Below are 14,471 nucleotides of genomic sequence, written 5' to 3' on the forward strand. Positions count from 1 at the left end.
CTGTTTATCAGAAAACAAATTAGACATCACTTAAGACCAAAAATACTCTAATAACACTTGACATACAAGTAAATTGATTTATTAGTCATCAATTTTGAAAGTTGATGTCTCCAGATTCCACTGTTCTGAGTCGTACCTCATCTACTTGTGGATTCGTTGAAAGTTGATGTCTCCAGATTCCACTGTTCTGAGTCGTACCTCATCTACTTGTGGATTCGTTGGGTCCCAAACATTTTGGATCAATTTTTTCCAAATCGTTGATTATTTGAATATTCTTATTATTCTCAGATAAATAAAAAATCCTGAAAGTAGACATAAGTACCCATCTACAAACAACTTTCTCAACAAGCTTCAAACATTAAAAAAATGGAGTTTCTTATTCAACAACGAACCGAGAAAATAAGGTGAAAACTACTTCCCAAAGCTTGTCTCAAAAACACTCCAACACCTAAGCAAACTGCTATTATTCCACCACAATGGAAATCCACCCAACTGTATTTCTGCGGATGAATATCTCACAACATAATCTAGTTACAAGTAGGCGGACTACTGCGAGGGTCCTTTATATCGTGTTAGTCTCCTGTCCTGCGGCTATTGCCTCTCTATTTATCTTTGCCGGAGTCCTGCTCCGTATTTGGCACACATTAGTTAGAGTTGGTAACATAAGGCATCCGAGAATGTCCTCTGGCCATATGGGCGACTGTAATGAGGTCCGACACCCTACTTTACCGGCCGACACCAGAATTTACTACTAAACGTCAGGATTACGGAATTTTAGGTGGGTTGTTGCAGCAGGAAGTTTTGCGAGGATACTGAGAAATGAAAATCGTCTGAATTGAAAAGCTGGGAAAATTATGTTGGATGAATCGATTGGATGAAAGTTTTTATGCGCCAAGCATTGAAGCATTTCATAAGCTAAATACGTATACTTTGTCCATCTAAGCAACAGAGTGCTCCAAAACATTATCACGCATAGTGCACGTGATCTCTCAGACAAGGCTGCTTGTACAGAGTCGCACTAAGGAACAACCGATTTTTTCAACAATATGCCGGATCGAATAAATTATTAGATGAAGTGTAAGGACACAAATCATCAGTTTCTTCAGCAGTATCAGTACTTGATATTTAAAAAAAATTAAACATCAAAATACCGTATATTTACACACCACAGGTGTTAAAACGTAACTGACCACTCCGACATAGTAACAATTAATTCAGCAAGGCAAACGCAGTTAAATCTGATTGGTCAGCGTAAGGAGGTTTGTTCATTCTACCCAATAGTTGCAAATGTGTGTGGTGATCATGCTTTGATCATGCATCTATCTTTGGGCTGCTTTGTTTGTTGGATGGATATAGTTTAGGTATTCATTATGAGTAGAAAAGGAGAAGATGCATAAAAACCTATGTGATAGTAATCTACCTTATAAGCCCGGTAGGAGTTGCAGGAGCGGGGAGTCTGGAATATAAACGAGTACTGTAAGAACACCTGACATATATCATGTATACTGTACATCGGACAGTACATCGGACAGGTAGATTACAAATTTTACTGTTTTGAAAGTTGTTAATAATTTTAGTTAGGCTAAATATTTCAAAATATATGATTAGAACTCAATTTTACAGTTTTCTAATATTTTTCATTCACTGAATATGGTAGAAACGTATATTTCACGAGTAAAAAGACCTCAAGGTAACTAATAGGTATGGGCTTCCATGAAATAAAAATCACTGATTTTTCCTTTACTAAAATCAGTAGAGAAATTTGTTTACGAGTGAAAGTGCCTGAACTAATTCAATATATATATATATATATATATATATATATATATATATATATATATATATATATATATATAGATAGAGATTTTATCGAGTGCGTATGATACAAATCAAGAAAGAAATAATTCGTGGACACAACACTCAAAAATAGGGGCAAACCACGGACACGTGTTTCTGGCTATTGGCCTCATCAGCGCGATGCAGCCAAGTGTAAAGATGGGCAACACTTGTTTGCCGAAAGCAGGAAACAACACATACGCACGGAGTTAACAGCAGAAGCCAACCGCACATTTGTGGTTCCAATTAGAAGACCTAGAATTCCTAGGCTACATCTAACATGACCACGTAGGCAGCTATAGCTACCTGTCTCAATTAGACAATCCAATGAAGTGCTTCACGACATATTTGATGACTGACTTTTTCAAATTCATTGTACAAAATAAAATCGAATGGTTTGCCTAAAATATAACCTATTCAGTCCTAATTATGTCCTGATGATGCTTACTTGATTGACGATACGCGCGTCAAAAGCCCTAGATTCATTTAACATCAGAGGTTCCAAATTCTACTCATTGAAATATTCTATACCTATATACTGATGCTTTTGTATTTCATGCTCCAATTATGTCTTCTATGATCTTCATAAGAATATCATCAAAGTATTCAAGCGGAAATCTATGCTATTTAATTGTATGCAGAGAGATTGGTAGAATTCAACCGCACACACAAGTCAATAAAATTTTTCTCTCAGACAGTCAAGCGGCGTTGAATGCTCTTGACTCCTACCGAGTCTAAGTTGGTAGCAAATTGCCAAAAACGACTCTCCTCGAATAGGAAGACTTAACAAATTGTCTCTGGTCTGGATTTCTGGCCACACTGGCCTGGAAGGCAATGAGGCTACTGACTACCTTGCAAAAAAGGGTGCTGCAAGTAGCTTCATCGGACCAGAACCTGTCACTGGCATTACTTTAGGTTTCACCGAACAAACATTGAACACCTGGATGTCAAGAAAATTTTAAGACTTCTGGCATAATCTTCCAGGATTGGCTCACTCCAAGGCGTTCATTCACCCTTCGAAACTTGAAACCAAACGGTTGTTGGACTACAGTAGGGATGAACTACAATGTCTAACAGGCCTCCTTACAGGTCACCGTCTTCTGAATCATCATATGCGAAGACTCGGACAGTCGGAAGACAGTGTGTGTCGCCTCTGTTTGGAAAATGATGAAACAGCAGTGCATATACTTTGTGCCTGCCCCATTGCGGACCAAATTAGGTTTTCAGAGTTTGGTAGAATCACACTTCTATAATCTGACCTGAGATATCACTCACTATCATATAAACCAATCGACTTCGTCAAGAACCTGGTTTATTTGGTATAGTTTGAATAGGTGTGAGCCCCAATAAACCCAATCACTTTTGACCTAACCTAACCTTACCATCATCAATAGATTTGAGATTTTTTATATGGGAAGAATTTATAATCAGGAAATGATAAAGAACTAATAGTTAGATCGTCAGTTGACACTGAAATACTAAATTTAAGATTTTTAATGAGAGCAAAATTCTGAACAATATCTATTTAATAAAAAATAGGCACAAAACAGTAAACGACTTGACATGTTTTGATATGGTCAAAGTTACTTTTTTTTTCTTTAAATACCATTTCTATATTTACTGGTGACCAGTTTGACCAATGAAATCAGGGAAAACTCAAAACAAAGCAAACATCTGAATTGTATCTCAAAATTTGTCATGAAAGGCCGATTCAAAGACCCTGTTGAAATATGATACGGAAATGCCCTTTCAGCATTTAATATTCAAATCCCATCAAGCATCGGCTGCAAGGAACGTCCTGTACATACAAGACGCCTTCCCCCAAAAACATAAGACTTCCGCCCCATCTCGTTGCAGGCAGTGACGTAATGGGAAGGAGATCAAATATTTATCCGTCTTGATATAGGGTTTATTAATTGATGACAGGCACGAAATAGCAGATTTACATAATACATGGACACCGCAAGGATCTGTACCTAAGTCGAGTCACGAGGCCAAGTAGGCCATGGGGAGCGGTCGCTGAATGCCGCTGAATTACCTGTAGACAGTATTAGGTAACTAATCAGTGTTTTCCAGTACGAAATTGATTATAGTGAATGAGGACAAAAAGTTCACGAACTGTAGGAAGAGCAATGAATGAAGACAATTATTCTTCTTCTAAGAGGGAAAAATCGTTGCATTGAAACTTTCCTTGAATATAAACTATTACTCATAATTTTGAAAAACTGTTTACATGTTGATGATAAAATGTTACAAATTACAGTGCTAGAAATGGCATGTTGAGAGGTGAGGCCTCGTTAATCCTCAGCTTGCACAAGTTTCTACCTCTGAGGGTTATGGTTCGTACAAAAACGATATCTGGTAGAAAAAAACAAAATCTCAGTTTACTCTTATATGATCAATACAGCTTCATCATATGATAACTATCATATCTCATGAATCACTGCATCACTAGCCCTATTTCTGTCATTTAGCCATTTTGCAAAAGATTCGTTCTCGAACCATCTATTGACTGAAAAAATAATAACAAATATTAAATATTAACCATATATTTGGTACGTTTCTGTTAATATTCAAGAATGACATTCCCTCAATGGTAATTTAAAAACTGCCACGAGGTTTCACAGAACGCATGTCTCACTGCTGTCTATTAGAAATTGAAATATGTTGGAAGGCGTGGTATGGTTTGGAAATTTTAACAAGGCTTCGAAAATCAGCTGTTGATGCTAAGTTAATTTTTTTTCTGTTCTGGATATCTTCGAACTCCCTGTGCTTAAATGTACAGTTGTTTCTGACCCAATCTAAAAAGTCATAAGCATTATGATCAAAAAGTCTTTTCAAGTCCGACTAAGGCGGTAACAAACCCCTATTTTCATCAGGGCATATGAAAAAAAATAAACTTCCGAACGATCCTTTCAAAATTGGACTGAAATTTGACGGTGTTTCAAGTTTGCAGCTCATTAAGCCACAAACTGACCAAAACGTGAACAAAATAAAATTATGAAACACCAATAAACTTATTATTATTGAATTCAAAATGTATTGAACTCAACTTCTATCTCAAATATCACGCAATTGTCTTCTTTTTTGAATAATAGTGGGGTGAGTGCAAGTTAGGGTCTATTTTACAAATACAAAACGTGGACAGATACATTTTAATTATAATACCAAAATACAACTCAAGAACCCATCGATTTACCTAGAAAGTAGTTCAAGAACCTGTCGATGACGCTGATAAAAATGGAAAAATTCACAATCTTGCAACTGGCTTCTGGCACCATGTGATTATGCAACCTTTTATATTTTTATTTTTTGTAACTGATGGATGCTAGCTGGTATATAGTTCCGAATTCAGTTACTAGACTGCATCCAGTTTCTCATTTCGAAAGCGAAATTCATGAGCAACTTACGCATTCACTCAATTTCAGCATTCGTTCTGCCTTACTTTATTTACAGTATTGAGCTGTCAATGTTGACAAGCCATTATTCAATTCCTCTTCGACCTAACCTCCAACTAACACTACATATTCCCCTTGGCGATGATCACTAGGTGATCGGAACTCGTGTCGAGATGTTAAAATAACGGTTTAGTTAGAACTCCAGTAATATTCATTACTACACCAAAGATTCCAAACAGTGCATCACAAGACATAGAAAGTTTTATGTATCCTCATAGGACGAAACTATGGTAACGTAACTGGAGTTTTAGCTCAACACCAAACCGTTATTTTAACACATCGACAGGTGTTTAGACTACCAAGTGATCATCTTTCCTTTGAAGATGATCACTTGGTGATCGAACCACGTGTCGAGGTGTTTAAATAACGGTTTGGTGTTGGGTTAAAACTTCAGTATTATTCATTACTATACCAAAGATTCCAAACAGTGCATCACAAGTATAGTAACGTTAGTTAAAAATACAAGTGGTTTAAAAAGATATCAAGTTTTATTTCTCATTTTTCAGGAAATATAAACGTTAAGAAGACGAATGTTGAAGGGTATCTTAGTTGGATGAAAGAAAATCATCTGATTGATGTTATAAAAACAGGCCTCAAATGTTTAAAAGGAACATTTCGACTATCGCAATAAGCTAATAAAACTTCAAAAGTCCACCATGTTGATCGTCCTTCAAAAGTCCACCATGTTGATCGTCCTTTCTTATTACAAAAAGCTCACCGGTACAACACAGTACAGTTTTTACTGCTCTAACGTTCTACGAACATTCATGACCGGGCTGATTTTATAAAACGATCTACCAGACACTTTTTTTGTCGTTCTCATCCAGCTCTCATTTGTCAAGAAATGGGAAATTACAGAAGGCGTGTCTGAAACGAACTGACTCAGCACTCAAGTTCGAGGTGAAAAGATTACCCAACGGTTCTTAATGGGGACGTTTTCAGGAATTAGCAGTTTAGTTCGTTCACGTATTCAAGGGAGGGCACAGTTTCTGCAGAATGTTGCATTTTTGTGAAAGTTGGATTCAATGACTGAATGACAAATCACGCATTACTGAAACGTTCCGAAATGAATTTTGTGGTTGTACTGAAAGTTCTCACGAAATAATGCAGGGAAGCCACCAATAGTGTTTGTTTGTTCAGTTACAGAATACATTAATTGTGATCGAAACAAAAAAACTTTTGAGAGTGACAAATCAGGACGAAACTGAAAGTTTTTCATGTGGAACCTACTGTAAAAGCCAATAATTTTCATTTAATAGATGGGCTGGAAAGTTCGTAGGCTAACACACAGATGGCGCTACTAGTATTACATCTACATGATTTATAGTTAACCCTAACCTTTAAAAGACACGTGTGCAAATTTCACAGCTATCGCACTATTCTTTTATGGAATTTTGTGTTGGACATATTGTGCATGAATATTCGGGTATGCAAAATCTCGGTTCAAACTGGGTGCCGCGCAAGCTCACAATCAACCAAATACAACAACGAATTGATGATTCTGAGCAGCGTTTGAAGCTGTTCCAACATATGAAACCCAAATTTATGCATCATGTGACACTGGAGGAAACATGGCTTCTTCATTTCAAACCAGAATCAAAACAATTTTCATCTGAGTGGACTGCACGTGGAACCGACTCCAAAGCGTGCAAAGATGCAACAGTTTACTAGAAAGTTTATGGTATCAGTATTTTGGGGTGCGCATGGTGAAATATCAATTGTCTATCTTGAAAAGGGAAAAACCATAAACAGTGACCATAACATAGCGTTATTGGAGCGTTTAAACGAGAAAATTGTGGAAAACAGTCCTATTTGAAGAAAAAGAAAGTGCTATTTCATCAAGACGATGCAACGTGTCACAAATCAATGAAAACGATAGCAAAATTACATGAATTGGGCTTTAAATTGCTTCCGCATTCACCGTATTCTCCAGACCTGGAATTTAGCGCCAAAGTAGAGGTAATCGTCGAAACTAAGGCCTATTTTGGGGCGAACTACAAATCGTACTATAAAAATGGTTGCGCAAAACGGTATCGCAATGGTATCCGGAATCAAATATGATTGCGGATGTTGAAACAAGGCGTATTTTCAAGCCATTTTTTTCTCTAATTTTTTAAATTGCTTCCATTCTGTACCTTTTATATTCTCTCTGGGGGTGCGTATCACTACGACAAAATTTTATCGCGTCGAATTCTCATTACGTCGAATTATCGTCATATAACATGAATTTCAGTTTCACAAACTTTCGTCTGTGGAAGGGATGGCTTTCGACGTAGTAGGGGTTCGATTTAGACGTAGTAAAAATACAACGTACTGAAACGTTCCTTTCTCTGGTCAATCACAATATGAACCTATGACGTTCGCTCTATTCTATGTGAGCCCTCTGTGTTAATGTATCCATTTTATGGTGGGTATCGTGAGGATATTTTCGTTGTTTAGTTTAATTTTATTTTTTCATATTGCAAATTGAGTATTCTGAATGTTTGGGGTCTAAAAAACCATATTCTTTCGAAGATACGTTCACATGATAATGTTCTATTTCTAAATGTCTTAAATGTCGATACTTTGCAATAGGTACTTAGAATAGGTACTTAGAATACAGAACAATTGCTGACAATGAACTTCAAATGACTACGGACAATGTATACCTTTCCACAAGAGCACAGTATGCGATATACCCTTGCTGCTGCCAGAAGGTGTATTTTGCATGTAGCCGACCTGAGGCTTGGTGGGTTTGAAAACCATTTCAATGTTGTGTTTCCCCAAAGGTTTTCCAATTTTGTCTGAAATCCTAGGAATATATGGTGGATACTCAAGTGCAACCATCTGAGCCTCCTCCCCGTTTTGAATCGTGAAACTCTTCAGTTTCATGGTCCTGTTGATCAAACATCGACTGCCTTCAAAGCCGAAAAACAGTGACACTGAAAACCTCCACCGCGAGAGCCTTCACCATTTTGTCAATTATTAGTTTCATTAGGCTGAATTTATTTGGTGGTGATTATGAATGGTCTGACCTGTTACTTGACGAAAAATGATAACACTACGGATGAAACTACGGTGTTAGCGAAACGCGTCTAGAATTGAAAAAATGTTTGTGAAAATTGTTAAATCATTTTCATATTTGTAATAGGAGTTCGAATCGATATGAGCTATAATAGTAATTATAAAAATTCCCCACCCCACTGAGGATGGGGAACTGTTCGTTCTCCACCCCCAGGCGCATACAAGTTGATGAGCCTGATGTAGTCCTTCTCGATCACCAGAGAAGACGATATTTTTCGTGAAGTTTTCAGCTCCTGGCGAGACGAATATCGTCCGAAAAGAGGAGGAAGAACGAACTAAATATCGAGATTTTCTCTTGGAACTCCTTGGAAGTCCTTGGTAGAATGATGCCCTCTCTACTCTCGAATCTCAAAATCATACCGGCTTGCCGCACTAAGGCAGAACTCTTAGCCGGACAGATGCAGAAGGCTGTCATTCTTGCGCTTGCTGATGGCACATGATCATTATATACAGCGATCATTCACTCCACGATGTGGGTAGTGGTCGTTGGTAAGCAAGGCTGGCTCACCTTACCAAACGTATCAGGGCTTCGAGGAATTAGGCCTGACCAGCACAAACTTCGGTGAAACAAAAATAATGACGTGTTCATTTTCAAGTTTTACACCCACAAATAGAGAAAAAAAATAATTATGGACTATGTATGGAAAAATATTCACTTTACGAATAGAAAAAGAGAATGGGAAACAATCATAACATTGAAATTTCAATAGTTCTTTGAATAAATTGTTTGCTGTCATGTAGAAAATAATCATATGCCTGGATTGTGATCTAGGTACAAGAAACCGAATTTGTCACTACACAACAAGTCACTACAATCAATTTCGTTATTCAAAACTTCAAGTAAAAACATAATCGCGGTGCATTTTCTTTTTCTCTCTGCTGGGCTTCTGAGTTGAATGTGTTGAATAAAATATTCTGGTCTGTGCCCCTAGCTGGATTGAATCCATTGCACTCAAAATATGAATTTCAAGCACTCACGCTGAACAGATGCTAAGCGCTGAACGGAAATTTGATAAAATAGAAACCAAATTAACGAGGCACAGCCTACCTCACTTCTTATAAAAGTAAAACACAATAATTTGAGCGTAGTAATATTCTGAAAGTTTTTCCAGTTTCTGGATTAATATCCCAATAGCTATCCTTGTTACAATGGAGGGTTAAATATACTCGCTCATGTTGAACCTAACTAACTAGTACATGAAAAAGTCCTAATTAGTTGAGTAAACCATACGTCGTTCCCCAAATTTTAATTTATTTTAGCTTAACTTCCAATCACATCTAATAATTAAAAATCACTCAATGAATTCCACGCTCATCGGTGGAATAATCCAATCGAAAGCAATCCGACTAATAAGTCATAAGCAGAGACCGAAAAACGTTTCCAAACAGTTTCATAGTGGTCAACTCAAGCGCGACTCGAAACAGGAAATTGATTGCCAATGGCTATCAGTAACTGCATATCGGTGTCGTGTCGTTTTGTTTTTATTTTATGAGTTGTTGATGTCAAAGGGGTCGTTCGGACCCCTGCTCGACGATAAAAAATACAAATAGCGATGGTTGGTTGGAATGTCAGAAAGTCGTTTTTTTGGTGAAAGAAAGTTATAGACTTAAAAAACGAATTCGATTTTTTTTTAATCGAATCGATTTCAAAAAGAAATCATCTCAACGGTTTGGAACACTATTCAAAAGATATTTCGCAGAAGTCAATGTTTCTTATTATTTTTTGGGAAATTTATCCTTTCATAACGCATATAGCGATGCCTATAGCAGTGCAGTGATCTCTCTTGCATGGGAGTCATCGGCTGCATCGAATAACATTCGAATGAAAAATTTTTGTTGATTTCTATATTTTAAATGAATTCCTACATTTAAAACCGGAATTACGTACAAGGGTTATTTTTTGTAACCGACAGTATTGTGTAAAGTATCAAGATTCGTGTATGTTTCCGACCTTTGTAATTTTTAGTTGTAGTGAGGCTGTTACGGATAGTGTTTCCAGATCTTACGCAGGTTCTGATGACCTAGGACCAATTCTTTTTTTCCGACTATCCTCTGACGTAGTTCGCTGATGCAGTACAACCCCTGGTTGTGACGGATTTTCTTCTCTGCGAAACCCTTGCTGTTTTCTAGCCAAAGTCTGTTCCACCATCACTTTGGAGTAACTATTCCGTTGGAGATCTTTTTTGATAATGTCTAGTTTCTTCGTATTACAGGCCTCGAACGCACGATCCTTTAGAGTTTTGATGATTCCTCCATTGGTAGATTTATGGCGGTTGAATTCGTAATTCAGACACTGTCCCGTATGAGTGAATTTTTGGTGTACATATATATTTCCCACATAGTGTCGGTTCTGTTCACCAATACGTCAGAGAATGGCAATTCGTTGTTGAGTTCCTTCTCCATTGTAAAGGTGATGGAAGGTCTCACGTTGTTAATGTGCTTCAAAAAGGTGTCTAGTTCTATATTTCCATGATTCCATAGTATGAAGGTGTCCTCAACGTAACTCTCCCAGATTTGGAGCTTTTTCAATGGTTAGAGTTTCAAACCACTCCATATATATGTTGGCTGTAACTGGTGAAAGTGGCGATTTGATTGGCAGTTCCTCATCTTGCGTCAATGATTCGTCCTATAGTTGGAAATAGCAGTTCCGTAAACAGCATTCTAGTAATTTCATGATTACTTCTATAGTTAAGTTCGTTCTATATTCCAGGTCCTCGTCGTTGGATGCTTTGAATTGTTCTTCCGACAGGAACGTTGGTGTGAAAACTTTTTACGTCAAAACTGATGAATTGATCTTTCTCTGTGACTTCGATTGCCCCTAGTAATTCAACAAAAGGCTTTGAATTCTTCACAAAATATGAAATTTTTCCTTGTAGTCATTGTATTATTGGAAGTGAAAATCTGGGAAGGTTTGAGTAGGTGAATCTCTGGAACTAATGATCGATTTGAGAAGAACATCCTTCTTGTGGATTTTGGGTAGTCCATACAAGTGAGAAGGCTTACTGTGGTACCGTGTTAGTAATAATCTCTCCTTTTCCGAAAAATAGACATGGTGTTTGGTACAATTTCCTTCCAATTGATGCAGCAGGGTCTCGGCGATCTTCTTGTATCCCTTCTGATCCCTTCTGAAGAAAATTTTCGATTTTCTGTTCGTAGAGATCAGTATCCATAACTACAGTAGCGTTTCCCTTATCTGCAAGTAGGATTTTCATGGTGTTATCTCTCCGTAGACCATTCAGAGCTCTTCGTTCTTCATCACTGATGTTAGATGTTGAAGTTGGTTCTCGTAGCAGCCTCACAAAAACCAGGCCACCAAACACGGACTGCGATTCCACGAATTGCATTTACTAGATACTCTGTGATGCGGCAAATCCTATATCGGTGAAAATTAAGAGGCCATTGAAAATCCGCATTGCGAGCACAAAAAACACATAGCAAGGAGAAACCTGCAAATCTAAAATGGCAGAGTATGTCTGCACTCATCAACATGACATCAAGTGGTCCCATGACGAGATCATCCACAGGAGAAAACACTGGTTTGAAAAGAAGTTCAAAGAAGCTACATATATGTTATCCAATGACGAATTCAGCCAAGCGTGCGTAGATATACGCAACATATTTAATCCTGTAATCAAGCGGATAACGGTCAACCCTCACCAAACGGTCAACTCTCACCAAACGGTCAACTCCCGCTGAACAAGAGGAACGAAAAGAATATAGAGGAGATGGAAGAAAGCGCTCTAATAACCTGTGAATAGTCATCTCTCTGAGGAATAGTCCAATCAGTCCAATTGTGGATAATAATAATCGAAAAACCATGAAACGACCACTTTCAAACAAACGTGATAAGTATGTTCGACTATTTTATTTTCACAGTAGTTTTCTACCTGAAGTGAAATATATATAAAATGTATTGAAACTTCACATTGTGAACCCAATAAATCATAACTATTTTCCTTTTGGTATGCCTTGGATTGCAATGTTATTTGACTAAAATACAGAAGATACTTTTTCCATTTTGTGTACATTCCGATCTCACCACCTTCGAATTTATATCATCTGTGAAAATTCCATGAACGTCACACTATAAAAGAAAGTCAATTCCCTCTGAGTCATTGCAAAAACTCAACGATCGAAAGCGCCAGTCTGATACCGAAAGAAATACATCATACAACAAACTGTATAAAACTGTTATCGTCTTTTCGAGATACGAAAAAATCCCGCATACACTCGCTGTTCGATTTTCTTTTTATCTTGCTGGAAAACGGTGTAAACACGAAAACCGCAGTTGAGCGTCTCGGCGGGGCTGTTTCCAGTTAAGTTAGTTACGCAAGAACGTCTCTTTAGAAACATAATTTATAAGCGATTCATAATGCGAGAGTGTCGACAAGAAATTGAGTGAAAGTTTCGAGACAACGATGAGAAAATACAGGCGAAATTAAATTTCGCACTGTGCTAACTTTATTATTACCCGAAGAAACGAGCTGGTGGAAGATTTGAAATTATACACGGGTGCCTTTCAGGGCAGAGTTCTTTAATATGGCGGTTTGTGAATTGCTGCTTCTATGGGGTGAATTGAAGTTACACGTGAGATATAAAATTTATTTAATACGGGCAAAACAGTAGCAGTAACTAGAATGCGGCTGTATAAACTGAAATTAGATTGAAACGAAAAAAATATTCAATGTTCAAAAACGTATTTTATTTTATTCATATACTGTATCTATACCCGGTGGTTTCACCAGCGTATAGTTTCTTATACTTAGCCGACCGTCCGGCATTCGTTGTTGGCGTTTACAGTTCGACATTTCTCGACAATGTTCGGTTGTCTTTCAGCGTCTTGCATTGCCTGTTCGGTAAATAGTTATGTTGAATGGACTTGTTTTATGATTTTGGGTTTACAGTTCATTTGATACTAATTTCAAATTGAAAAACATTGCACTTTGTTTCAGCTCTCTAAATACCGTTGTTTTCCCGTAATTGATTATTAAATATCGGGACTAGGCCCGTGACGTCACGGGTGTGTAAAGACACGCTCGAAGAAGCTTTTGTATGGCGAAATACGTGTTGCGTTTCTGTAAAATTATTTAGTGAAAATCTCACAAAAAAGGGTTCTTTGAATACGTTATTTGTGGATTTTCATCAAGTATCAGCCAATTCCATCATATGCACATAAAAGTTCTAAATAATTTCAATGATTTGCATTTTGCAAATTAATCAAAACTAAACTGAAATACCCCGTACGTTTACCGTTTTCTAAATAAATACGTGTAAGTCATAATAAGGCTTTGAGTCTGCTCGTTACTGACTAAAAAAATACAAAATATTTAAAGGTAAGAATAAATGCTCATTTCATTTGTTGTGAAAAGGAATGCATTCACCAAATACCAACTGTAGTATGGTGCTTCCACCAAAATCGTCAATGAATTGTGTAAAGATGTTTTATCATGATGATATGCCAGGTTGGACCCATTTGTCGATTGTATCAGCTGTCGCCTTTTCTTATATAAAACATTGATTAATTCAATGAAACTCCCAACGAAAAAGAACACACTTCAATTGCCTGTATTAAGTTGATACGTATTTGACAATGTTTCAATCAAATTTTCTTTAACTGAATCGGAAAATATCGAGTCTGAATTAAAATATATCAATCCGAAAACCAATTCCATTAAAGCAGATTCTTCAGTTATTTCAATCTAGGTTACATTTCACATTATGACCAACTCCTTCGCCAATTTTTCGAATTGCCACCAATAGTTTTCTCTTTTTTTCAGATTCTTCCTTAAGTTTTTCCTCAAGTGTAACCAGAACTGTTTGAAGAATGCTGGCAACCCGAGGGATATGAGGAGGTTCCAAGTGAGTATTCGGAAGCTACAAAGTATAACGAAGTATCCTTAAAAAATTTTTTTCTATATATTTGTGGAGGGTCAAGTGAAACAAAATATTTCGATGTTAATCTAGATGATGACCGAGATATTTCAGTGTTATTGAAAGTTAACGAGAATGTTTCACTCAAAACGGAAAAATCTCAGGAGTTGTTTTGAAGATACACTTCTTCCACGAACAATTACTTGTTAAGAATTTTTTTGATATATATCCACTGGAACAGTT

General features: G+C 37.1%; 1 protein-coding gene across 5 annotated transcripts in view; it reads left to right on the forward strand.

Annotated features, from left to right (window-relative positions):
- kn (EBF transcription factor knot) overlaps positions 1-14,471 on the forward strand; it is a 190,995-nt gene that overhangs the window by 148,282 nt on the left and 28,242 nt on the right. For all 5 annotated transcript variants that reach the window (XM_074177260.1, XM_074177263.1, XM_074177261.1 and 2 more), the window contains exon 8: positions 14,135-14,216. In XM_074177260.1, coding sequence (XP_074033361.1) covers positions 14,135-14,216 — 82 coding nt within the window. The remainder of the gene's footprint in view (positions 1-14,134; positions 14,217-14,471) is intronic.

Source organism: Leptinotarsa decemlineata, unplaced genomic scaffold, assembly GCF_025532065.1.
Source record: "Leptinotarsa decemlineata unplaced genomic scaffold, Ldec_3_MD MMD2_tig00002974_RagTag_RagTag, whole genome shotgun sequence".
Lineage (NCBI taxonomy): Eukaryota > Metazoa > Arthropoda > Insecta > Coleoptera > Chrysomelidae > Leptinotarsa > Leptinotarsa decemlineata.